The sequence below is a fragment of the Camelus bactrianus genome, chromosome 23 (assembly GCF_048773025.1).
Source record: "Camelus bactrianus isolate YW-2024 breed Bactrian camel chromosome 23, ASM4877302v1, whole genome shotgun sequence".
NCBI classification, from domain to species: Eukaryota; Metazoa; Chordata; class Mammalia; order Artiodactyla; family Camelidae; genus Camelus; species Camelus bactrianus.
Window position 1 is genome coordinate 661349 of NC_133561.1, and position 25071 is coordinate 686419.

General features: G+C 63.0%; 2 protein-coding genes and 1 long non-coding RNA gene across 6 annotated transcripts in view; 1 reads left to right on the top strand and 2 right to left on the bottom strand.

The window, feature by feature from the left end:
- The window catches only part of LMOD1 (leiomodin 1), a 32769-nt gene extending 15891 nt beyond the window's left edge, over nucleotides 1-16878 (top strand). For all 3 annotated transcript variants that reach the window (XM_074351508.1, XM_074351507.1, XM_074351509.1), the window contains one exon: nucleotides 14212-16878. In XM_074351508.1, the coding sequence (XP_074207609.1) occupies nucleotides 14212-15822 (1611 nt within the window). In that variant the 3' untranslated portion in view covers nucleotides 15823-16878. The remainder of the gene's footprint in view (nucleotides 1-14211) is intronic.
- On the bottom strand, nucleotides 8921-11951 carry LOC123617209 (uncharacterized). The gene is made up of 4 exons (XR_006725338.2): nucleotides 11644-11951; nucleotides 10125-10255; nucleotides 9415-9602; nucleotides 8921-9160 (listed from the first exon to the last, which is right to left on the bottom strand). It is a non-coding gene; the product is annotated as an uncharacterized LOC123617209 (long non-coding RNA).
- A 3650-nt stretch (nucleotides 16879-20528) lies between the features above and the next one.
- SHISA4 (shisa family member 4) lies at nucleotides 20529-23450 on the bottom strand. 2 transcript variants are annotated; one of them, XM_074351511.1, is made up of 5 exons: nucleotides 23132-23450; nucleotides 22805-22976; nucleotides 21919-22052; nucleotides 21145-21312; nucleotides 20529-20990 (listed from the first exon to the last, which is right to left on the bottom strand). In XM_074351511.1, exons 1-5 carry the CDS (start codon nucleotides 23292-23294, stop codon nucleotides 20944-20946), a joined length of 684 nt encoding a protein of 227 aa, XP_074207612.1. In that variant the 5' UTR covers nucleotides 23295-23450; the 3' UTR covers nucleotides 20529-20943. The 2 variants fall into 2 exon arrangements, with proteins under 2 accessions (XP_074207612.1, XP_074207613.1); XM_074351512.1 differs by having other exon boundaries at nucleotides 23222-23441.
- Between the last annotated feature and the right edge of the window lie 1621 nt (nucleotides 23451-25071).

The following is a 25071-nucleotide window of genomic DNA, read 5'->3' on the forward strand; positions in this document are numbered from 1 at the left end:
AAGAACCTGTCCCTCAGCCTCCTTTCTGGGCCTCCCTTGAATGGGGGCCATGTCTGCTGCACGCCCACCTCGGGGACAGGCGCTGGGCAGGTGCCTGGGCTGGCTGCTCCTGCAGCCGTGCTGTGCTCGAGGTGGGGGCTGGCCTGGCCCCACCCCTACCCCGGCTCGGGTGCCCCTTCCCCCAAGGGTGGGCCCAGGCCTGCTCACCACCTGCTCTCTGCGGGAGCTGGGCTGTGGGAGGGGCCGTGGGCCGTCCCGCTTGCCACCTCCAGGTGATGGGGGCCCCCGAGTGTCTGTGGTCGCACGGGAGCTGTTATTTAGGGCGTTTGTTGCTCATCACAAGCGGAAACAGACAGAAGGAGGCAGAACCGGTTGTCCTGGGTCCGCTCCGTTCAGGGCAGGACCGCCCCCCCGCCCTGTCCCACGCCTCGAGGCTGCCGAATGCTGGGGACGTGGCCAGTGGGGGACGAGCGAGCCGTGGTCTGAGTGTGAGGCTCACACCCGGTCCCCACGCCTTAGCAGGAGGCACGAACGTGAAGGGAGCCCTTCGGGAGTGCCATTGTTGGTCACTTGTTGACGTAATTCAGGGATGGCTTTTAAACATTTATGTTTTATTTTAAAAAGCACAGGGTTTATTGGGGAATCTTGCTGTCAGCACTTCCTGCCGTGTGTCCCTAACGCACATCACAGAGAGACGCCAGGCGTGGCGCTGGGTGTGCACATGTGTGCACGTGTGTGTGCGCATGTGAGCGTGTGCCTGGGCTGCTGGGAAGCGGAGAACTGGCTCAAGGTCGTGTTTAGGCAACGCCTGTCAGCTCCGCTCAGCACCTGAGACCTCAGCACAGACGCCACTCAAGTTCACCTCACTCGTTTCTCCTCCCTTTTGCAAATGTGACCCCTGGAGCACTTGCGGTGCCTGCAGAGCGTGGAGCTCCCGCTTCCTCTGGGTGCCGCTTGTCCGCGAGACAGCGTTTCCAGCAACCGCCCCGGCACACAGGTGTTTTGGCCTGGTTTTTTATGTTTTCTGTTCTTCCTTTAGTCTTTATCCTTCAGAAATTAAAGCAGGAGGAGGTGAGCGCAGCAGGTTAGGTAAGGCTTTGCTTAGTGCGCCCCTCCTGTCATCCTGCATGTGATCAGGAGCAGGATCTCTTAATTGTCGTTAGGATGTTTACTGAGATACAATTCACCTGTAGCTTTTACCCTTTTAAAGTGTGCGCTTCAGTGGGTTTTTACTAATTCATAAGTGATGCTACCAATTCCTCTAATTCCAGAAAACTTTTTTCACCCCAAAAAGAAACCCCACACCCACCAGCAGTTCCTCCGCAGTCCCCCTTCTGCCAGAGCCCGGAAACCACTCGTCTGCTTTCTGTCTCTGAACTTGCCTGTTCCGGGCGTTTCACATACATGGAGCCACAGCATGTGGCCTGTGGCTCTGCCTTCCCATCACGTGTCGAGGTTCATCCCGCTGGCGTGCACCGTCGTTGCTCGTCCGGCTGAATGGCGTTAATTTGTGCGGTTCACCGCGTCGTGTCTGCTCAGCACTTCATGAGTTTTTGGGTTATTTCCACTTTCTGGTTCTTATGAAAGATGCCGCTCTGAACAACCATGGGTTCGTTTTTTTGCGGACATGAGTTTCCGGTCTCCTTGGACATACACCCGGGAGCGGAAATGCCGGGTCACGGGGCGGCTCTGTGTTTAGCTGTTCAGGAAGCACCAGACGGATTTCAAAGCAGCTGTGCCGCTCACACCCCCGCCAGCTGCGGAGGCAAGCTCCGGTTGCTCCGCGTCCTCACTCGGCCTGTCCTCGTCTGCCTTGTCAGCGCGGCCGTCCCCGTCTCTGGGAAGGGCGTCTCACTAAAGTTTTGCTCAGCTCAGCGGGTTTCACTCTATCAAATAATGTGGCGACTCACTTGCTCTTGGCCCTCAAAGCCCCGTCCTCCTCCTGAGGCTCCCTCGTCCACAGTCACCGGATTTGTTCTTGTGGTCTCAGGGCTGCTTGCACACCTGCGGCCCCCAGGGCTGTGTCTTGAGCCCGGATCGTGCTCCTGAGCTACCGGCCCTCATGGGCGCCGACTCCTCAGGCATTTAGACGTTGGCTCGGCCCCCAACCACCGTCCCAGTCCCGCCTGCCCCCCTGTTCCCTCGTCCTGGTTTTAAGCCTCGCCGTGTCTCCAGTCCACCGAGCTGGAAACCTCGGGGTCACCTCCCAGTCTTCCTGCTGTTCCCCACTTGACCGAGTCTTACTAACTGGCCCCCAGAAACATCCACAGACTTCCTCTCCTCGGCTCACGGGCTCAGCCCAGTGCGGTCTAGGCCCTACCACGTCCTGCCTCAGCTCCTCTCTCTGCCAGAGCTGCCGTCCTAGGTGCAAACCTGATTGTCACCCCTCAGGGTAAATCCGTGTGCTTTTCTGTTGGCCCTCGCGTGACGCCCACACCCCTCAGTGTGAAGTCCAGGTCAGGTCTCCTCCCCTCCCCCGACCCTGGGGACAGAGAGCATCTCCACGTCCTTGGACAGGCTCGTGTGCTCTGCCCGTGAGCGTCCGCTGCCCGCCTCCTGTGCCCGGACCAGCCCCCTGAAGGGGCCACCTGGGTGGCTCGCTGTCCCCTCTTCCTGGCCCCCCATCGCGTGTTCTCCGGGTCCTGCACTGTGGGGCTCCCGGCCTCCCCGACGTGAGGCTTTGACATCCTCGCCTGCCCCTCTCCTCCCCTATATCTCTACCTCGCCTCTCCCCTCCGTGGAATGACGTGACCCACCTCCAGTTGTCCTGGAGTTTGAAGGAGCTAAGTGCTCAGGCCAGTCCCCAGCTCGGACGGACTTCCCTATGTGTCTCAGAAGGACAGACCCAGACTCTTAGCTCAGCTATGAGGGAGTCCCAGCCCTGTCGCTCTGGCACGGGGAGGCCCGGCACCTTCTTGGGTTCAGCTGCAGGAAGGGAGCTGCGTCCGGGAGTCGTGGTGACCCCCCCACTCGCAGGAGGGAATCTTCTAAAACAGTTTGCAGGTGCCCGAAACCTTGGCAGTGGGGCTCAGGGGTGTCATTTTATTCCAGAAGCGTCAGCAGTGGGTGGAGGTACAGTGGAAGCCAGTGATTCCCACTTGTCCGAGTCCTCCCCGCTGAGATGGCAGCGGAGAGCGGAGGAGGCCCCTCGGGACAGCTCCATGGCCGGCTCGGCGGGGGCCTGGGGGCTCAGGCTCCCAGAGGCTTCTGGCAGGTGCCTGAGAGCTGTCGTCAGTCTGCCTGCCCGGTGGGTGTGAGCACACCTGCCGGGTCTGAAGCAGAAAGGGACCATGAACTTTGGGTTTGGGGTTTTTTTGTTTGTTTTTTAATTGTTTGGGGGGTAGTCAGGTTTATTTATTAGTGGAGGTGCTGGGGATTGAGCCCAGGACCTGGTGCGTGTAAGCACGTGCTCCACCACTGCTCTGTCCATCCTCCCCACCACCATGAGCTTTCAAACAGCAGAACCCAGATCCAGAAAGTTCTGGTCAGACGGGGTGATGGGCTCAGTGTAGCAGGTGAAAGGAGCACATGAGGGGAAGAAGGAGGCTGCGCTCCATACGACCCAGGGGCAGAACCGGAACCAGAACCAGGAGGACTTTCCGAGATGGAATCAGCTTTAAAAAACAAGAAAAGGCCTAGCTGCCTCTGGGGACTGAGCTGTCCGTCCCAGGAGGTGTTCAGGTGCTGCGGACCCGGGAGGCACCCTGTAAGCAGGACTGAGATGTCTTCATTTCATCCCAGCGGTTGTTAAGTGCAGAGCGTGAGGCCAGGGCCGGGGCCCAAGTAAAGGCTGGCCCTGGCCCTCCCGCCGCCCCCGTCCCATCCGGGCGCAGAGCAGAGCAGGCAGCGCTCGGCCGGCCGTGGGCCCGGGGTAGCTGCGGGTCTGCGAGGGGCCCTGGGCCAGGCGCTGACGGCCACCGGAGGAAGCGGTCCGGCCGGCACGAGGCGAGGCCGTGGTGCAGCTGTCGTTCTTTACAGTCTCTGTCTTGCACAGAAACATGCTGATGAATTTGAACAGGAAATGATACACCTGGGCTTTGCTCCGGGGTAACCTGAGGGCAGAGGAACACGGGTGGGAGGTGTCAGTGCCTGAGGAGCTGGCCTTGGGGCCTTGAGGTCCCTGTGCCGCTTTCTCTGGTTTGGCGCACAGTTGAAGTTCCTCACAGTAAAGAGTTAGGAGGAGAGTGAGGAGTTGGGCAGACGGGGGACAGGACACTCTCAGGTGCAGGGATACAGTCCCCACGGGGGCAGCCAGGCCACAGAGAGCGCACGCGTGTCCCACTTGGTGACCGGAGTGCAGGCAGGACACGGGCTTCGTCCTGAGAGCCTGGGGGCTGCTGACCAGACTGACATTTCAGAGCGAGGGTGTGGGCTATGGCGCGCAGGAGGCTCAAAGAGAGAAGGGAGACGGGGCTGGGGGCCAGTCAGGAAGGTGGGTGGAGGCGGGTGGCCAGGGAGCAGGAGGAGCAAAGACTGCCGTCCCCGAGTCCAGGTCCACAGTGGAGACAGAGGAGGCAGAGGGCTGAGCTCCGCTCCTGTTTCTCTATTCAGCCTGGGCCTGGCCGCAGAGTCTTTGGGACCCGCTGCAGAACAGACACGTGGGGCCCCTTGTTCAAACACCTCTAAGCCCTTCAAGAGCGGACAGCAGAGCCTGACACCGAGCGCCGGCCCCCCTGCGCGTGGGGCCCCGAGCAGAGTCCAGTGCTGCCCAGGCCGGCGCGGCCCTGGGAAGAGGACAGCATGTCCCTCCTGCCACCCCTGGGACCTAGTGGGACCCGGCGCTGCTGGGGACAGACGGCTTCCATGTCAGGCTCTCCTCAGGGCCTCCACGCTGGCCGGGCCGTGTCTGCGTGGGGGTCTGGGGCACGGGAGAGGGCAGAGCGCCACCCAGACTTGTTTGTGTCTACAGAGCGCTTCCCCAGTTTCTCCAAAAATGGGGTTTGCCGCACACTTCCCAGGATGAGTCACCCGACCCGGCGGCCAAGACTTAGGTCTGCAGGGGGCACTGGGGCCAAGTCTCCGTCCACCCTGAGCCCTCCTGCCCTGGACAAGGCTTCCCCACGGCCTCCCAGCTGCCCATGTCGGCCTGGCCAGTGCGGGCCCAGGGCAGCCGTGACCGGCGCCGGGTGACAGCAGACAGGCCCCCTCCCGTCTCAGTACTGCGCCCGCTGCCTGGTCTCCTTCCCCTGGGTGACATTTGACATCCCTTCACAAGAAGGCCTTGCCTTCAGACTCCACGCAGTCCAGTGGCCGAGTCTGGTGACACGTTTGGTGCAGGGGCCCAACCACCAAGTCTGCACTTTATCGACTTTTCTGGAAGACGCTTCCCCCGCTTCACTCACGGGGCAAAGCAGGTACGGAGGTGGCCTGGCCTCGCGCTGGACTGCAGTGGTGTCCTGGTCCCGGGCTCACTTAGCTCTGCCCTGCCTTGTCCACCCCTCCGCCCCCAGAGCCTGGGATGTGAGGCGCACATTTCTGTCCACACCGGAGTCGGAGGCTGTGCGGAGACCCTCCGGCCCCTCTGCTGGGCCCTGACGTTCACGAAGTGCTGGCTTTGCGGTCGAGATACCTGATCCAACTGAGGCAGGGGCTGGGCTCCAGGGCAGGTCCCTGCACAGCACAGCTGGGCTGTGCGACCGGGAGTCACCACCCCCTCCTCAGTCCCTGTCCAGCCCTTGTCGCTGCCACTGGCCTGAGGGGTCTTGGTGTGTTCGTTTTGTTTCCCTTTTTGTTGCTATGAAACTGAAGTTTTAAAAGACAGTTTTTTTGGGGGGGGAGGGTACAGCACAGTGGTAGAGTGCGTGCCTGGCATGCATGCGGTCCTGGATTTAATCCCCAGTACCTATCAAAAACGAACCTAATTACCCCCCCCCCAAAAAAAACAATTAAAAAAAGATAATTTTTTAAATGAAATAACTTTTGTTTTTTTTCTGATTATAAAAATAATCCGGACATTATATATCTGGGGGAAGAAATAAAATCCAGATGAATTAAAGATCTAAGCTAAGCGTTCTCAAGGCTAAAACTTAGGGTCAGAGTTTACCGGGACAGGAGAGGACGAGCTAAGTAGTCAGACCATCAGTGCAGAAGCCCAGAGTCTGGTTCCCGCAAGAACCAGGAGTAGCCAGCAGGCGGGGAGTGGGGGCTTGTGTGAAGGACTTCAAGGGAGGAGGGGGCAGGGGGTCCTGGCTTGGCCAAGCGGGGGTGGCCCTGGGGAGCCGCCTGGAGGTTTCCGGGACGGGAGTGAGTTGGCAGATCTGCACTCCAGGAGGATCCCGATGGCTGCGGTGGGAGGCTGTCCTGCGGAGTTCAGGCCTCTTAGAGGCGGTTGCAGTGACCAGGGAGAGGTGTGAGCGCTTGGACCAAGGGAGCATCAGAGACGCTGGGAGAAGAGTGTTGAGGATGTAGGTCATCTGCGTGTAGGAGACATGGGAATAAAACTTTCTTTTATGAAACAGGTTGATTTCACAGCCGCCCCCCAATCCCTTGGGCTGGAGGAGGAGTGAGGGCAGAGGGATCCACATGCCCCACCACGGGCTACTCCCACCCTTGCTCATCAGGGCTTCTGATTTGAGCCACTGGCCTGGGGGCCCACCTGCCCCGAGGAGGGCAGGGTTGCCCAGTCCTCTTCAGGAGCCCTGGCCCCCAATGCTGCCCTGACCTGCTGGCCTCCACAGTCTCGGGGTGAAGGGCCGGGGCTGGCTCAGGCTGCAGCGTAGCGTGGACTCTGCCCTTCCGCCGTATGTGCTGGCAGAGCACCCGTTCCCGCCACGTCGGCCTCAGGGTTGGTTTACTCGGCACTCAGTTATCTGTGCACAGCTCCATGTGCTCAGACCCTCCCCGTCCTCATCCTTCCAGCTTCTGGCTTCACCTGTGAGCTGTCCACTCTTTCCTTCATCTGCCCAGCACTGACCACTTGCAAGGCCCTAAGCTGTCCTCTGGGGACCCAGTGGATCAGGGAATCACTTTGTGCCCGCAGCCCCATGGGGGAGAGGGACCAGGGCCGAGTGGCGGGGGCACCGGTGGGGAGGGGTGCAGGGGGGCGTCGGAGGTGACTTTCCAGAGCAGACCGTGCCTGAAGGTCACGGGGACCCTGAGTGACAGGTAGGGGGAGCTGCTTAGGGGAGGCTGGGGATCGGGGCCTGCTCTGCCCGCTCTGCCCCTCACCCACTTCCTGGCCCTGACGGTCCTTCAGGATCAGCTGGAGCATCTGTGCCTTTGGACGGTGCTCCCTCCCTTTCCGAGGGGCTCTGCTCCAGCTCACCTCCGCCGGCAAACCCGCCGGGTTCTTGCTCCTGTCCAGCCAGTCCCTGCTCCTCATGCGCTGGGGTCGCCCTACCCTTTGGGTTAATTTTTCCAAGCCGGGCTGACTTCTAAGCCTCCCTCTATTTCACTTTTGACCCCAAACTTAAACACACAGGCCCTTTGAATTTCGGAGTCTCGTTGCCAAGCAAGGTAGGAAAACTGCGGTGGGGAAAGGAAAGCCTTGCAGGGCTGCGCAGAGGCTGGGTGACAGATCTGCTCCTGCTCAGGTGCAGCTCGGACATGGCGTGGCTTCTGACCTTGGGTTCCTTTCCTCGAGGCTGTTCCCCCCCAACCTGCCTTAGCAGAAGCCCCGGGGCCCCTCCCCGAGCCTGGACGTGAAATCCAAGGAGCCCGTCGCCACCTCCCTGCCTGGCTTGGGGAGAGTCACGCCCTGCCTCTCTCTGCATCCCCAGGGCTGAGCCTGGGGCCTGGGGCCGAGCCGTGCCTCCGTGCGTGTCCCAAGGAGCAGATGCCCAAGTGGCAAACATCAGATGTGCACCGTGCGCTTTGCCAGGAGCTCCTGGCTTAGCTGTGCTAAAGGGAAGGGCAGTGAAGAGGGGGTGTCAGAGCCCGGGAGCTCTGAGCCTGCCTGTCAGCCCCCCACTTCCGTCCACCACACTGTGTGCAGGGCAGACAGGGTGTTAGCACGGACCCCCAGGAGCCGCTCGAGGTCGCTGTCCTCGAGGTGTGAGTCCTCAGTGCTTTACCTCTGAGATGCTGTGATGACGCGAGTCATTAAGGGCAGATACAGGCTCAGAGGGACAGGGAAAGGCCGCCCACAAGACACAAGGGAAGGTCATTGCGTGTGAGGCCTCCCTCGGCCCCAAGCCTCCTCCTGCTGAGCCTAGAGCCCAGCGCGCTCTGCCCACTGGGACAGACGGACAGGCAGAGCACTGAGGAGTCGCTGGACAGACGGCCTGTGTCAAACCCTCAGTGCCCAGTAAGCCCTGGATGGGTGGAGCTGTTACTAACACCTCATCTCTGTGCTGGGCGACAAGGGGCTCTGGACAGGTGTCCCCGCGGAGGCAGTAAGGTGGGAAGTAGAGAAAGGTTCAGACCCTGGAGCCCGAGCCCGAGCCCCCGCGTCCTCAGGAGCAGCTTCGAGGCTTGGGGCTTCAGCTCCTTCTGGTCTAAGTGGGGACAGTGGGGCTGGGGACGTGGGCACTGACCGTGAAGTGCTCACCTGGCTAGCAGCTGCTGGCTGGACAAGTGGGGGGTCTGAGGCTCCCTGGTTGGGGGTGTGGGGGCGGAGGCAGACGGTGCCCTTTACAGACATGCCAGAAGCCGCAAAGCGACCCCCGTTTTGCACCTTCTCTGTTTCCTCACTGGCACGAGGGACGGTGGGTCTGTCTTGCTGCCATCCTGGACCTGCATCCCCAGACCCGGGCTGGCCTGTCCCCACCCCGCAGCGGTGCACAGGCTGGGGTAAGCAGGCGGCGAGGACACGGCAGGTGGCGAGGACGCTGCAGGCACGGCCCTTCAGCGCCTTGACCTTGACCCCTCCGCTCAGAGCTCACCGTGCGCACGTCCTGGGTGCCAGGCAGGCTGGAGGCTCTCTTTGGGGGGATGAGGGGCACAGCCTGCAGCCCAGCTCGTGGTGGTTGTGGGTGGACTCGAGGCTGTGAGCGGGGAGGGGCCCCCCTTGCCTGCCGTTCCCGTGCGGACCAGCGAGGGTAGACCACATGGCCGTCGACGACTGGCAGTGAGCACGAGTGGGCCGCGGAGGGGCTCCCACGGAATGGGAACCAACCCCGACCCGATCTGGGGAGTTGCGTCTCCAGCCCACGTCTCTCCCAGGGACTGACGAGACACCAGTCACAGGCAGGAGCCGAGTGTACGCACCAGCCCTGAACACCTAAAGAAGTATGTTTCCAGAGGTGTTACCTGTGGGGGTCGGGTCAGAGCCCCCCCCCCCCGCCTTCCCCACGGCCTTCCCCTCTCCAAGCCAGCCTCTAAGTTGCAGCTTCCCCACCACCCCCTTACAGCTCCGAGGGACTCCCCGGACTTGTCCTGCAAGGGCCACGGGGGAGAGTCTGCTCCCCACCCCGGGGGCCCGGAAAGAGGGAAGCTGGCGCAGGGCGATCTGGGGAGGGTCAGGGCGGGGGTTACCAGAAAGGGAGCTGCAGGCCGGGCTGGGCGGCAGTGACCCCTGGGCCAGCTGTCAGCTGGAGTGGGAACTTCTGGGAGGGGACGTCCCTCTGTCTGCACACTCTGCCGCTTGCTCTCCGATGTCAGCCTCGTCCCACACCCTCCACACAGGCAGGACAGTGTCCCAGGGCGCTGTGCAGTCTTGCCTCCTGAGGAGTGAGATGGGGGGGCGGGCTGGGTAGGGGGCCCCGGGGGGTTTCCGGGGGGCTGGCCTAGAGGACAGCTCTGTCCCCCCAGCCCCACCTAGGACTCAACACTCACAGGTGTCTGGTGCCAGCCGTCACTGTTGGCGGGTGACGCCTGTCCCCACCGCACTCCACCCCTGCCAGGTCCCCACAGGACTGGGGCGGGGCTAGGGGAGACTTCCCAAAGCGACCCAGTCCCTCCCCAGCTTCCAGCCCTCCTGCAGCCCCAGGGCTGGGATGTGGTCAGTTTTCACGAAAGAAACTAGATGCAGTTCCACCGACTGCTGGGTGCGGGCGGGACTTCACCCCCTGAGCAAGGCTGGGCGGCTAAGTGCAGGGTGGGCCGGAGCTGGGGGGGCGGGGGCAGGCTCTCCTGCCTGTCCTCATGGCTCGAACATGTTTCATGAGGGAGGGACGCTGAATTGTGGCCGCTTAGCTCTTCAGGCCCTTCTGGGCATCAGGACCTTTGAGTCCCCTGCTACTTACAACCCAGCGAGGCTCTCCGAGGGCTCGGTTCCATTTTGCATATGAGACAACAGGTCCAGAGAGGGTAAGTGACTCGCCCAAGGTCACACAGCTGGTCAGGGCACAGCCAGGATTGGCACGCAGTCAGCTGCCTGCAGAGCCAGTGAATTCCCCTGCTACTCACGGCAGGACTTTATCAGAACAGTTGGGTTCCTGACAGCCCTGGAGAGAACCTGTGGCCTTCTCGGGGGGAGACCTGTTGCTACAGATCTGGAGCTCTGTCTAATGAGCTGGCCCGAGCCTCAGCAGGGACTCCTGCCCGCAGACCACCGAGGGACACAGGCACTGCCAGCCTTCTCAGGACGGCCAGCCCAGGAACACAACTTTCCCAAAAGGCAGTGGAACATCCTGAAGCTTCTTGTCAGGAGAATCTACTAGAATCTTGCTTCCTGGCAGGGGACAATGAGAGTTGCCCTCCATGCAGCAGGAGCCTGCGGAAGTGAGCTCCCCGTCCCTCCCCAGGGCCGCCCTATAAGGGAGCCTCTCTCCTGGGCTGTGGTGGCTCCTCCCTGCCCGCCCTTGTAGACAGATGGGCCTGGCAGCTGCAGCACCCGACATCAGGAAGTCACCAGGGGGCTGGAGGAGGGCACCAGGGCCCCAGCCCTCGGCCACCAGCTCCACAGGAAAAGCAGGCGGTGTGAGCTGGGCTCGGAGACATGGAGGGGCTTGGGGGCCACTGGTGCAGGACCGGGTGGAGGGGGGTGGGAGTGTGAGCGCAGGAGCAGCCCCCCCCCCCCCCCACCGGCCAAGCCTTCCTGGTAACTGTAACCTTGATCCAGGAGCAAGCAGAAGCCGCCCAGGGCCAGGGCGAGCATGCCGTCTCCCGGTGAGCTCCACTCACCCTGCAGCTCTGTGCCCCCAGGGACTTCGGCGAAGGCCTAGGGACAGGGCGCTGACACAGTGTCTGAGCCCCAGCCTGGAGCCTGGGCTGGGCCTTCTGGACACTCCAGACAGAGGGCCATCAGGGGCCCCCCGGCAACCCCAGGTCGGCGCCACCTCACTCTGACTCTGGGGGAGGCCCAGGTGCCAGGTGCCCGCCCTCACCGGGCACCCTCTCCTTCCTTGGCTCCACCCCCTCCAGGCAAGCCGGGGCTCCTGTCCCCCACCTCCTGTTAGAGACATTTCCCCAGGCTCCACCGCCCTCTGGGGGTGCTGCAGACCACCCCCCTTACAATTGCCTCAGGCTGGGATTCCTCTGCCGAGAATTACTCCACTCAGGTGACAGGAAGGGCAGAGGGGCGCTCAGCGTGAGCTCAGCATGAACTCCTGGGGCCGAGAGGGCGGGGCTGAGTGCCGCAAACGGTTGGGGGGGCTCCCGTTTGTTAGGGACCTCCTGATAGACGACTCTTTCCCTCTCCTGCTTTGGGAATGGAAGTGGTGGAACGTTCTCTGCTCTGCCCAGTCAGACGAGACTCACAGAGGGGTAGCAGCAGCCGCCCAGGGTCAGGGAAAGAGGCTACCTTCTGCCACCAGAGCTTACCAGACACGTCACCTGGATCCTGACCAAGCGACAGGCACGGGGCAACATCACGCGGCCACGAGGCCTGGAGGGGTCAGGGTCAGGGCCCTGCATCACCGGTCCTGAGAGGTTTCCCGGCGTCATCCTTTCCAGGCCTCCACCTCCACTGCCCTGTGGCTTCTCCCACAGGAGAGAAGTACTGTCACTGAGGGCTCATCCAGGGGCCACAGCCCTTCTCCAGGGAGGCGCTTTGTTACCCGAAAGCCCTCCCAGCTGAGGCAGAGGCTGGGAGCAGGCAGAAGGTAACCTCGGGGGTCACGGGGACGCACCGCCTGTCTCAGAGGTAGATGGCGGCCTGGCCTCCCTCGCGGGCCCGGAGGGGGCAGCTCTGCTGAGCGCCCTGCAGTCCGCCCCGTGGAGACCTGGGCTCGGGAGGACGCAGGCCTCCTTCTCCTTTTAAGGCAACGTCTGAGTCTCAGGCTGCGGGAGCAGCCCCAGCCCCGCTCATTCCTGACTGTTTGGAGGAAATGATGATTAATCACCCCCCGCCTGTTTTCCATTAGATTCTTTTTAAAGGGTGCCCTGAGCAGACACGGGGAGACCCAAGCCCACTAGGACCCTGTGCGGGGGAGCACGTGGCGGGAGACTGCTGGTGCAGATGGGGAGGGACAGAGTCTGGGGCTCCAGGGCAGGGAGAGGGCAGACTCGGAGAGCAGTCCTGAAGGGAGGGGACGGAAGCCTGGGTCTGGAAGGGTTTGGGTGGGAGGGGAGGCTGGGGTACAGGTGCTTTGCAGGGACACCCAGGGACCAAGGGTGCAGGCAGGTGTAGAGGGGGTGCGTTTGCCCCCAGTGGGGAAGGTCGGGGGACGGCACGTCGACCTGGGGCTGCTAGTGGACAGGCCAGAGCCTCAGTTTTTCCCAAAGGTGGGGTGTTCTCTCGGGGGCTCCAGTTCCCTCTAGTGAGGCCTGTGGGCTCTGCGGAGGCAGCTGGGCTGAGTCTGGGGGGCGATCCGTGGGGCACAGTGTGTGCAGGTCTGGGGAGGTGGGGTCTGACCTCTGTCCGGAGCGTGGGCTGGACTCTCCCTCCCCGGCTCCTCAAGTGGGTGGACTCTATGATGAAACCAGAATCCCTGAACCTGGAGGGGTGGGCGGGGCAGAGGGCCCCCTGGTGGTCATGAGTGTCCTCAAAGGGCTGACCCAAGGGCCCCTCACGGGCCTTCTGTTCGCCAGAGCCACACTCTGTTTCAAAGCCAGGCTCCATCATCACCCCTGGTGCCCCAGCCCCATGAGTCCCCTGGCGCGGCAGCCCAGGCCCGCGGGTGGGGAGGGCGGGGGTGCACGCCAAGGCCCTGTCTCACCGGGCCCTGTGCCCCTTGGCGGCCCCCTGTGATTCTGCCAGAGGCGCCAAGAACTGCTGCTGCTAAACAAACGGTCCCCAGGGGCCAGTCTGTGGTCCAGGTTCACACCGTTTCCTGGGCCCGCCCAGCACCACACTCCCTCTGGGACATGGGGTGGTAGAGCATTGCTTCTCTCCCCGCACCCCGGGAACCTCTGACAGTCAGGCCATGGTGCCTTCCTGTTAGAACTTCAGAAGGTCATGCGGTGTCCCTGGGTGCCAGCTGCCCTGGGGTCTGGCATTGTCGGACAGAGGACAGTGTATCTAACATCTCCTCTTAGGCAGTTCAGCTACTCCCTCGGCCCCACGACAGGGATGGGAAGTGTGCTCGCAGGATAAGGAGCAGACTCTACATGGTTTTGTGGAGGTGCAGGGTGGCCACTGGCCCCTCCCACGCCCCCAGCCACCTGATCATTGGGCCCAGTCAGGCAGGGCCCCAAGGTCAGCTGACTGGCTGGGTCCCGGGCTCCTCACAGACAGGGCAGTAGCAAAGCATTTACTGAAAAAATAAGGAAAATGTTGCAGATTTCCCAAAAAGCCACATGTATCTGATGCTGAAAGTCCATCCTTTATTTAGGGCCCCCTTATTTCAATGAGATGAGGATGGTACTGAATTTATAAATAACCTTAACTGCTAAAATGAAATGTCAGTAGTCCTCGGTGGGTCCCTCTGACCTCTTTGCCCCTGGGGCCAGGGTACGGCCCTGGTGCTCCTGCCTGGAGCGCAGGATACGAGGGGCCCAGGAGCCCAGAGAGCAAGACAACTGGTGTCTCAGTGAATACTGTAAAAAATAAAATTTAACACAAAAAACCCCACAATGAACGAAAACGCAAAATTTGAAACAAAGACAGACCCAGCGTTGGTGAGCTTTCCTTCGCCTCCGGCTCCAGCGAGGCTCAGCCGGCAGCCCCTTCCCCGTCACCCCACGGAGGAGGGCAGCTCTGGATCTGGCTCCTGGGAAGGAACGGCTGCAGCCCCCCAGCGTTCACTTGGGCGTCTCGCGGCCCTCAGGTCCTGGGAGTGTGCCGTCAGCGCGGTCCGCACAGCTCACACCTGAGTCCCGGCCGTGTCCTCTCGGAGACTGTCCAGAGGCTTTGGGCGGTTATAGACGCGCCCCCATGCCGTCCCCACCCCCATCCCTCTCCCTCCAAAGCCAGCCCTTCATGTTTGTTTTTCTTTTCTGAATTCTTAGGAGGGCAAGCAAGTGGAGACCAAGACAGATGCCAAGAACGGAGAGCAAAGGGGCAGGGGTGCCAGCAGAAAGCCCCTGGGCCCCAGGCAGGACTCGGACCAGGGGAGGGAGCCACAGAGCGGTGGTTTGAAGAAAAGCTTCTCAAGAGACAAGGAAGAAGCCGAGGGCAAAGGTGCAGAGAGGCCCAAGGAGGAGAAAGTCATCAGGGGCCTGGAGAAGGGCCGGGTCAGGGCCGCGGTGGACAAGAAGGAGGCCGGGAAGGGGGGGCGGGCAGACGAGGAGACTGCGGCCCCCAGGAGGGACGAGGACAGGCAGGGGGCTGAAAGGAGTGCAGGGGGGAGCAGAGACAGGGGGCGGAAGGGGGCGGACAGGAAGGAGGCGAGCGAGAGAGAGGAGGCTGCAAAGGTGAAGGGGCCCAGCCAGGGCGTGGGTGCCCGGATGGAGGCCGAGAAGGTGGAGAGAGGGGGTGGCAGCGTGCTCGCGGGGAAGGGGGCTGAGAGAGCCAGGAAAGACGAGGCCCCCAGCCCAAAGGCCCCCGGAGAAGAGGGCAAGACGCCTGCACCAGAGAGGCCGGCCCCCGGGGCCCCCGCCAAGGCCGAGGAGGAGGCAGCCCCCAGCATCTTCGACGAGCCCCTGGAGAGGGTGAAGAGCAACGACCCAGAGGTGACAGAGGTCAACGTGAACAACTCGGACTGCATCACCACGGAGATCCTGGTGCGCTTCGCTGAGGCGCTGGAGTTCAACACCGTGGTCAAGACCTTCGCCCTAGCCAACACGCGGGCGGACGACCACGTGGCCTTCGCCATCGCCATCATGCTCAAGGCCAACAAGACCATCACCAGCCTGAACCTGGACTCCAACCACATCACCGGCAAGGGCATCCTGGCCATCTTCCGGGCCCTGCTCCAGAACAGCTCGCTGACCGAGCTGCGTTTCCACAACCAGCGCCACATCTGCGGCGGCAAGACGGAGATGGAGATGGCCAGGCTGCTCAAGGACAACACCACCCTGCTCAAGCTGGGCTACCACTTCGAGCTGGCTGGGCCCCGCATGACCGTCACCAACCTGCTCAGCCGCAACATGGACCGGCAGCGGCAGAAACGGCAGCAGCAGCGGAGGGCGCAGGAGGCCGGCGGGGAGAAGGCGCTGCTGGAAGTGCCTAAGGCCGGGGCCCCCGCCAAGGGCTCTCCCAGGCCCTCCCCGCAGCCGTCCCCCAAGGCCGCCCCCAAGAACTTGCCCGGGAAAGGGGGCGGCCCGGCCGCGCCCCCGCCGCCCCCGCCCCCCCTGGCCCCACCCCTCATCATGGAGAACCTGAGGAACTCGCTGTCCCCGGCTACCCAGCGGAAGATGGGCGACAGAGCCCTTCCCGCCCAGGAGAAGAACTCCCGGGACCAGCTGCTGGCCGCCATCCGCTCCAGCAACCTCAAGCAGCTCAAGAAGTTAAGTAGCTGTGGGCGGGGCTGGCCCCAGGCCGGCCACCCCTGCAGCTCCCCAGGGGAGACTGTCCCTCCTCCTGGAGGAGCTTCCTTTAGCCCCTCACCCCTGCAGCCTCAGACCCTTCCTCTGAGTCCTCCCTCCCCTTCCCAGAACAAACATGGTCTGTTTGCCTGATTCTCAGAACCAGCCAAGTCCTCAGGTCAGTCTACCCCGAAGGTCTGTGGGAGATTCAGCCTCAGGAGACCCTGCTTGTTGAGGCTCCCTGGGGGCAGATCCCCAGTCCCCGCCGGTCCCGACACCAGAGATAAAGCACCCTCTGACTGTGACTCCAGGGTCATTTGCTGTCATCCAGTTTTTACAGAAAAGGGAGAATGCAGGCTCTGCCCAAACCCCACGTCTCTGTTCTGCAGACGCACGCACTCTGAGTGTCTGGTCTCCGGAAGGAAGGGAGGTGAGGGATTCCAGGGCCCGCATCCGGGACCCCCTCCTCTAAACCGCCTCTGCTTTGATCTTGCAGGTGGAGGTGCCCAAGCTGCTGCAGTAGGACCGCCACGGGCTGCCAACGCCACGCCGCCCAGACCCCGCCCACCCGCCTGGCTGACCTGCTCTGCACGCCCCTGCTCTGCCAGGGGGCAGCTGGAGGCCGGGCCAGCTCTGGGAAGGACGCCTTCTCTCTCCTCACTTTCCTTTTCTTGTCTCTGAGGCTCTCCAAAAATACCGTTTATAGCCGGAGCTGAGCTTTCAGGACAAGAAGAGTCCTTTCAGACCGAGAAGATGGCACACCTGGGGCCCATGTGGCTGGCCAGCTGCCAAAGGCCTATGATCCAGGAAAGATGTCCCACAGGGACCACAGGACCCGCCCGGCCCCACTGCCCACCCAGGGTCAGGATTCAGGCCTCTGAGGAGCCCTTGGGGCAAAGCTGCTCGGCCAGTCCTCTCTGTGCCAGGCAAGGGCAGAAGGCTGGGGGTCCAAGGGCGCAAGGCGGAAGGGGCTGAGGATACCCCCAGACCCCTCCCAGCTAACGAGAGGACATGACACAGGTAGTGGGCCTGGATGGACATGCCCGGTGGGGAGCGGGCTCCAGACGGGAGGAGGGGACAGACTGCAGCTGGACCTGAAGGTTTGATGCCAAAGCAGACACTTCCTCACACACACCTGCTGTTGTATGAATAGCTGTGTCTCTGTTTTTCCATAAGATTTTGATAATATATACAAGCCTTTAGCTGTGACGGCTGGGCTCACCTTGTGCTGTCCGGAGGGTCCCCTGCCACGCCACCCCAGTGGGCCGGGACACAAGCTCCCGTCCACAGAAAGCATGGCGGTGGGGACTCAGGAGGGGGCTCCCCTGCCCTGGCTGTCCAGGCCCAGGAGAGCTGGCCTCAGCCAGGGTCCACTTCAGACTAGCCGGGCTGCCTGGGGTCACTGGGCAGAGGTGCTGTCGGTGGGTGGTAGCGGAGTGGAGCTGGGGTGGCTGTATTAGGCATGTTTGGGGGACGCTCAGTCCCTGACTCTTCCTAACTTCAGGATTGGGGCCAGCTCCTCGCCGCAGTCCCAGGCCTGGGAAGGCAAAGAACTGACGTGACCACTCGGGGGAGGCCCTGTCGTCCCTGCTGCCCGATCTCCCCTTCTGCCCCCACGCCCTCCATGGCAGGGACATCAGAGGCAACTTTCTGGTCCCACTGGCTCCGAGGTGGTGCACCCCTGTGGCTCTGGGTCTCGTGTGCGGGCGGGCACTGCAGGTTCCCGTTTCAGGGTGCCAGTCTGGCCGAAAACAGGGCAGGCTAGTGTCCCAGGGCCCACCCTGCCCCCTGCCTCCACCCACGTCCCCAGGAACCTAACCAAGGCCGCCCGAGGGGGCGCACTGCTGCCCACTGCCTCACACGCTGTCCGCCCAGCGGAGCGCAGCGTGCGTGTCTGCGGGGCTGGCGGCGCCGGCGCGGAGCCTGCCGCTCTGTGAGCTGGTGCCGGTACCGACGTCACCTCCGCGTCGCAGACAAAGCTGGGCCCAGACAGGGTGACGCACAGGTCCGTGACCACACAGCTCAGCCCGGAGACCGAGCTCCGCCCCAGAAGGCTTCTGGCGCCGGAGCCCCTCGCGGCTCCGGCACGCGCCCAGGGAGCCCAGGCCACCCGGACCACCAGGGTCCGGATCTTAACGCTCCAGCTGGCCCTGTCGCTGTAGGGCACGGCAACTTAAATCAAGGTTTGGCCGACTGAAAAGCACCTGCGGCTGTCGGCTCGCGGCCGGGGCATCGCCCCCGAGCCCCGCCCCGCCCTCCTCCACTCCTTCCCCGCCCCTCCCGCTCCGCGGGCGCTGCCGGCCGGTGACGTCATCCGCTCCGAGCTGGGGGGGCGGGGCGCAGCGCCACCTGGCGGACACCTCGGCCCGGGGCCTCCCGCCACCCCGCGCGCCGCGTCCCGAGCCCTGAGGGTGGGCTGCCGCCTGGGGTCGGGCGGCCTGGGGAGCGTCCCGGAGGCGTGGGCGCTCAGGGTTCAGCTGAACTGCGGGGAGGGCTCGCTGCCCACCTGCCCTTCGGCCTGGGCCCCCCACTAAGCACCCGGCTGCCCGTCGGAGGCCAGGGTGAAGGAGCAGGAGGGAAGAAATGACGGTGGAAGAGCGCAAACGGTGCAGATGACCTGACAGCTGATGGATTCGGCCTCAAACCCAGGTCTCCCACCGGCCTGGACCAGGAGGCTCCCCAGGGGCTCTCTAGCCGCCGTACACCCCCCACCCCGTCCAGGGGTCACTCTGAGTCTCCCGCCCTGGTGAGGGGGCTCCAGGGCTGGCTCCGCGTCCCACTTACTGTCACAGGAGGCCCAGGCTGCAGATCGGGACCGTGGCCACTCAGGTGGCTTCTCTGAGACGCAGAAGCTCCAAACGCCGGTCAGACCATCCATCCGGGAGAGCCACATGCCGGCCTCCCTCGCTCCTCAGGTCTCAGGACCTGAACCCGCAGGTGTGGGCTTTGCCACCTGTGTTGGGGGGGCAGGCTGCTGGCCTGGGGTAGGGGTCCCCCCCTCCGCCACCATGCCCTGTGCTCTACGTGCCCTATCTGACCACGCACCGTTCCATCTCTTGGCTGCCTCCTGCAGGCCTCTAACCGGCTTTACCCCATGCCACCCTCATGTAGGCTTCCCCAGCTGCCTTCATTTTACCCCCGCCGGCCGCCTCCCCCAGCGCTCCGGTTCCTGCTAACCTTTCCCTCGGCCCCTCGGAATCGCCCGGTACCTCCGCCCTCCCTCCTTGCTGTTCCCTCTGAACGCAGCCTCCCCACCACGGGAGGAGGCCCTGCTGCCCCCAGAATGCAGGCCCGTGATTTTGTGTGAACTGCTCCCCTTCTCCGAGACCCCCTCCGGGTCCTCACTCCAGCCTGGCAGGACCCCACTCACACCACTGCAGACCCAGTCCTTGAAGGCCACCCCGCTCCTCCCCCCACACCACCTTGCCGGGAGACAGCGGCTTCAGGCCTGCTAGTGGGGAACGGCTGCGCCTTGGGCCCCGGTGAAGAGCAGGTGAACTGGGGTCGCCGGAGACACATGGGTGTTGCCCTCTTAAAACCTCGGGGACTGAGGGGCCTCCTCCCTGCTCCCGGCACATGAAAGCTCTACTCTGTCACCATCTCCCCCTTTTTCTTAAAATTCTCTATTTTCAGTGCTTTGCAGAGTTAGTTGGTTGGAAATGTTGGAAGGGGGAGTCCACCCTTGGTGGGGCAGCGGTGCCACCCATCCCAGGCTGCCCGGCAGTCTGTAACTGGCCCCAGGCTGTTGATTTGAGGATAATGAATTCTGGCTGCTGTGGCCTCGCATCCACTGACACATTTCTTAGAGAAGCTCAAAAACCTTATCCTGCCAACCTCCTCTGCCTCCCAGCTTCAGGGGAGACGGGGGTGGGGAACACTGCAGACCTGGAGCTGACCCGGTGACTCTCTCTCCTGACCTGTGAGGGCAGAACCAGCAGACTGGATGCCAGGACCCTCATGGCCCCCTCCCACCTCTCAGCTCTGTCCCCTGCAGCAGGTCTGGGTCAGGTCCGGGGCAGAGGTCTGACCCTGGCCCCTTGACAGTTGGCCCAGGAGCGCCCCTTCCAGGTTGTGTGACAAGGGCCTCCAGGGGCCCTGACGAGCACAGTGGCCGCACAGACAAGGCTGCACGGCCCAGAGGCCTGAGGAGACCCAGAGGGAAGGCAGGTTGCAGTGGGCGGGAGCACCTGCGGGCGGAGGGAAGGGGGCCGAGCAGAGGGCCTTGGGAGCAGGGACACGGCCTGCAAGGTGGCTTTCCAAGCTGACCTGGCACTTTCCTCACTTGAATCCAAAACTATAAAACTTCCTGTCACCAGACAGGGCCGAGGGCACAAGGCCTGTTCCTCAGGGAGCAAGGCTGGGGAAGGGGGTGGGGCAGGCACCTGCCTGGCCCGGTTTGGGCCCTGTCTGGGCCGGAGGCCTCCGGTCTGGGGCTCCCTCTATGGCCCAAGGCAGCTGACAGCACCCTTCCCGGCCCCTTGGGTGGACCAGTCTCTCTCAGCTGCTCGTCAGGAAGACCAGGCCTCACCGTTTAGAGCCGGTGGGGGACTCGTCGGTCAGATGGGCATGGGGCCCAAGTGTGAGTCCAAGTGTAGCGGACGGGGAACGTGCCTTCGGGCAGCTCGAGGGCCCATGTGAGGACTCTGGAAGGCAAACGAGCACCCTCTTCTGGGAAGCAGCATGACCCACCTCCCCAGCTCTGGGAACTGAGAAGCCCTCAGCCTGGGTGCTTCTGCCTGTGCCCCCAGCCTGGAACCTGCCTTCCCTTGCTTAGGGGACATGGACCTGGCAACAGTGAGGGCCCAGCTGAAGACAGTGTACGGAAGGGGTGGACAAGCCAATGATGCGACCGACAGGAGTTCTGTCTTTAGAGCTTTAATCCAGCCACACAGAGCCCTGCCAGCGGGGCAGCCAGGAGGGCTTCTGCCGCAGCTGACGGAGCCCCGCCCAGCCCCGCCCAGCCCGCAGAGGGCAGACGGGAGGGCCCAGCATTCCTGGCTGGGGTCGTGGGGGCAAGCAGAAGGACTGTGAGAAGGCAGAGCTGTGGCCCAGGCTTTCCTGTCTTCCCCTGTGAAACCGCCCATGCACCCAAGCCCTCCCCAGCCTCCCCTCATTCATGGCCAAGTTCCAGCTCAGCTCCTATTCCTCCTCCCTGGGGCCCTGTTCCCAGAAGGTCTCAGGGCTTGGCCAGGAGAGGCCCCCGACCACCCCCAGGGCCGATGGAGGTACAGGAGGGAGGCATCCCTGAGGGGCGGCAGAGACACAGCTGGCTTCTCAGGCTCCCGGGTAGGAGGTCTGGGGTGGCATGTACGGGGGAGGGGCTGCAAGCCAAGGAGACAGGACGACGGTCAGGGTGGCACAGGAAGTGCAAAGGACCCCCCTACCCCAGGGCATGCAGCATCCATGGAGCAGAGCCGGCCTGGAGGTCTGGGAGAGGCAGTGTGGTGGGGGGGCAGGAGCAGAGGGCTCACTTACCTGCAGGGTTATAGACAGGGGGCCCCGCCGGGTAGAGTGGATACTGGGGTGCAGGACCACTAGGTGGGTACATGAAGCCAGGCTGTGGGGGTGCAGGGCCAGCTTTAGGGTCCTGGGGGTACGGGTACACTGGCTGCACGGGGATGCCTGTCATTGGAATCTCCTGGCCTAGTTGGGGGAGAAAGACAGGCACTTAGAGCTCTGCCTCCCTAGGAAGCGCCCCCTCCCTCCCAGAGCCCAAGGTAGGGAGGGTCCAGGCTGGCCACGCTGCCTCTCTCCAGACCTTGCTCCGCAGGGTCCAGCAGGGACCCCGCAGGTGGCCCCGGCAGGTCAGTCTGGGTTTAGCACTTCGCTCCCCTGAGCCAGAGAGCACAGCCTGGGGAATGTCCTACCTGGGCAAGGAGATGCCAGCTCCAGGGCTGGAATCTTGCAGCCAACCCCAAGGGGATCCTCCCCAGCCCTTCCCTCCCACACAGTGTCACCGTTCCCACGCCCACCAGCTTTGGGCATGTGTGCGGTCCCACCAACTCAGGCACACGGAGCAGCGCCTTCCTGATAAAGGCTGTTACTGCAGACCCTACCCCATGCACTTCCTGGGAGCCATGTGCATGTGCACCACGGCCAGCAGGACACGGGCACGTAGGTGCACACAGTCCAAGGTTCATGCTCCCGTCTCTGGGGTTACATGCTGGCATGCATCCTTGAAACCAGTGCCCATCATGGGGCTCAGCCCAGCCTGTCTCAGGCTCACCACACCCAGCCCCACACAGGTACCTTCAAATGGGCTCTGCAGCTGCTGGCGCCGGCGGTACAGGTAGCAGCAGGAACAGAGGAAGCAACAGATGGTGGTGGCAACCACGGCCACGAAGAGGATGACGGCTGAGGCAATGCCGGCTATGGTCTTGGGACTTAGAGAAAGAACAGGTTCCCTCACCTTCTGACCTCAAGGAGGGAGGCCTCAGTATGGTGACCTGAGAGCTGTGCTTGGACTCCTGGCCGGCAGGGGGCCACAGCGAGCTGAGACTTGGGGTTCCTGGTAGGGTTCTGCCGGACCTTGGAGATCTTAGAGAACCTCCACTTCCCGGAATGCTGGGCAGCCTGCTGGCCAGCGAGCGGCATGCTGGGATCCGAAGTGTGTGCCTGGCTTGTACAGCTGAACTGGTCAGACTCCCAGCACGTTAGCCCTGACAGGCCCGTGGGAAGTGACCCAGAGCTGTTTTTTGGCTCCCACTTCAGTCAGTCTCCCTGTACCTACCCATGCCAGTGGTCCTCTTCAAAAAGAAGTTTGAAAACCACTAATTGTGGCACACTTCAGTTTCATGAAGGGGAAACATGGACCCACTGGGGATGTGCCTTCCCCAAGATCGCACAGCTAGAGAGGATTGCACCCGGGAATCAGACCCAGTCTGATGCAGCTACACTGCACCTGGGTGCCGACCCGACACCCTCCCTCCGCAAGGCGGGGCCGACGGGAGGGCCCGGCCCAGCCGGCAGATGACTGCATGGCAGTAACTAACGTGCCCTCCGGGAAGTCCCCAGACCCACACTAAAGCCTCTCGCTTTGTCCCCAAGCTGGAGTCCTGGGTTTGGGCTAAGAATGTGGAGTGGACAGGGACAGCAGGAGACCTGGGCAGGCCCCTTGGGAGGGGCCAGAGCCCACCTGAAGGCCAGGCAGTGCTTCTGCTGCCTCTCCGTGATGAGTAAGGTCAGGTCCCTGCAGCAGTACCGCTGGTAGCAGGTCCCGCAGCAGAAGGTGAAGAACTCGCAGTTAAAGCCCGGATGCCAAGAGCCATTGCGGTCCAGGTACCACAGGCAGTCCTCGCTGGCCAGCGCTGCGGGCAGAGGAGAGGGTGCCCAGGGGCCACAGCGCCCGCGCCTCTGGCCGCCCAGCCCCACTCCCACTCCCCGGCGGCCCACCCTGGGCCCTGAGCTAGGAGGCCTCTGCCTGGAGCCCCGCCCAGCCCCCCGGGCCTCCCCTTTCACGGACCCGCAGCTCCGGGCGCCGGCTCCCCCAGGGTCTCCGGGGGCCCCGCGTCGAGGCCGGGCCCTCCCCCTCGGCCGGCGCCCCCGCCCTTACCCAGGGGCGCCCCCAGCACCAGGAGGGCGATCGCGGCGAGCGGCGCGGCCCCGCGGAGCCTGGTGGGCGGCATGGCGGGGCGCTGGGAGCGGCCGCGGGGCGCGCAGGAAGACGCGGCCGCCCAGCTCCGCGGGGCCAGCGCGCCCGCCCGGCTCCTCTCCGCCTCCGCGGGGCGGGGCTCGGCCGGTCTGCGGTGACCCTGCCTCCGCGCACCGCCCGCCCGCCCGCCCAGGTCCTCCCGCGGCCCCGCCACCGCCCGCGGCCCCGCGCGGGCTCCTCCCGTCCCAGCCGCCGGCACAGTGGCCGCGGGGCGCAGTGGCCGCGGGGCCTGCCGCGCCTGGGCCCGCCCCTCGCCTCGGCCCAATCAGTGTCCGGGACCCCAGAAGCCCCGAGCCTGGTGCCATCTCCGAGTGCCCAGGCACACGGGCCAGCCCTGACCTTCCCCGTGCCGGACCTCCTCTGCCCAGCGTCCAGCCCAGGACGTCCGGCGGCGGCGGCGGCGGCGGCGGGAAGGGAGGAGGCCGGAGCCACCCCGCCCCCACCACGGAACACAGGCGCCCATTGAGAGGCGGCTCAGAGCAGCTTTGTCCCGGGCCGAGCCCACAGGCCTGGACCCTGCCAGCTGCACTGGCTCCCTGAGCGGCCCCTTCCCCCTCCGAGTGGACAGCGCTGGCACGCGCCAGCCTATGGCCTCCCCAGTCCGGATGGCAGGCCGCTGGGGCCACCTGGGGCCCATCCAGTCAGACACCCTCGACCGTGAAAACCCCTTTCTTCACAGAGCAGCCCCGCAGAGAGCGCAGTGGCCGGGGAGCACAGGGAAGCCAGAGTTCATTCCACGGAGACCTGGTTGAGGGTGGGGGAGCCATCGGTGTCCTTACAAGTTTGTTCCCGACCAGGAATGTGCAGGGCTCCAGGCTGGTGAGAGAATCCAAGGTCTCCTGGACCCCTCTGGGTGCAGCCTCAGGCACTCGGGCGTATCCCTCGTTTGGGGGTCTGGGCTAAACCAGGCTGGCTGGGGTCATCGGTCCATTTTATGGACAGAGAAACTGGGACTCAGGGAGTTAAAGGACTTGCCCAATGTAACAGAGCCAGTAAGTGGCAGAAGCACGCTAACTCCAGGTGGCTTCGCCTACTGCGTGGAGAAGATATTTGTAAATGATATATCTAATAAGGGTTAATACTCAAAATATACAAAGAACTCGTACACCTCAACGTCAAAAGCAAAACAACAAGGACAAAAACCCCACGACTGAAGCGGCAGAGGCCCTGATGGTCACGTCTCCACAGGAGACGCATGGATGGCTGCCCCGCACGCGGAAGGACGCTCAGCATCACTGGTCGTCAGGGAAGCACAAAGGGAACCCACAACTGCCTCACGCCTGTCAGAATGAGTTTCACCAAACAGAACACAAATAACAAATGTTGGCGAGGGTGTGAGTAAAGGGAACCCTCATACACTGTTGGTGGGAATGTAAATTGGTGCAGCCACTGTGGAAAAACAGTATGGAAATTCCTCAAAAAATTAAAAATAGAACTACCAAACAATTCAGCAATTCCACTCCTGGGTATTTGCCTAAAAAAACAAAAACACTAATTCGAAAAGACACCTGCACCCTAATGTTCACAGCAGCACTATTTACAACAGCCAAGACATGGAAGCAACTTAAATGACTATCAGCAGATGCCTGGATAAAGAAGACGTGGTGTATATATACAATGGAATACTATTCAGTCATAAAAAGAATGGAATCTTGCCATTTGCAACAGCAGTGGATGGACCTGGAGGATATTACGCTAAGTGAAAAAAATCAGACAGAGAAACAAATACTGAATGATATCACTTACATGTG

Excerpts from the sequence above, each read along its gene's own strand:
- SHISA4 (XM_074351511.1), bottom strand. The coding sequence starts at position 23,294 with ATGCCGCCCACCAGGCTCCGCGGGGCCGCGCCGCTCGCCGCGATCGCC. Across the intron at positions 21,313-21,918 it reads GCTGCAGAGCCCATTTGAAG|GCCAGGAGATTCCAATGACA; the intron begins GTACCTGTGTGG and ends TCCCCCAACTAG. Across the intron at positions 20,991-21,144 it reads CCCTGTCTATAACCCTGCAG|CCCCTCCCCCGTACATGCCA; the intron begins GTAAGTGAGCCC and ends CTTGGCTTGCAG.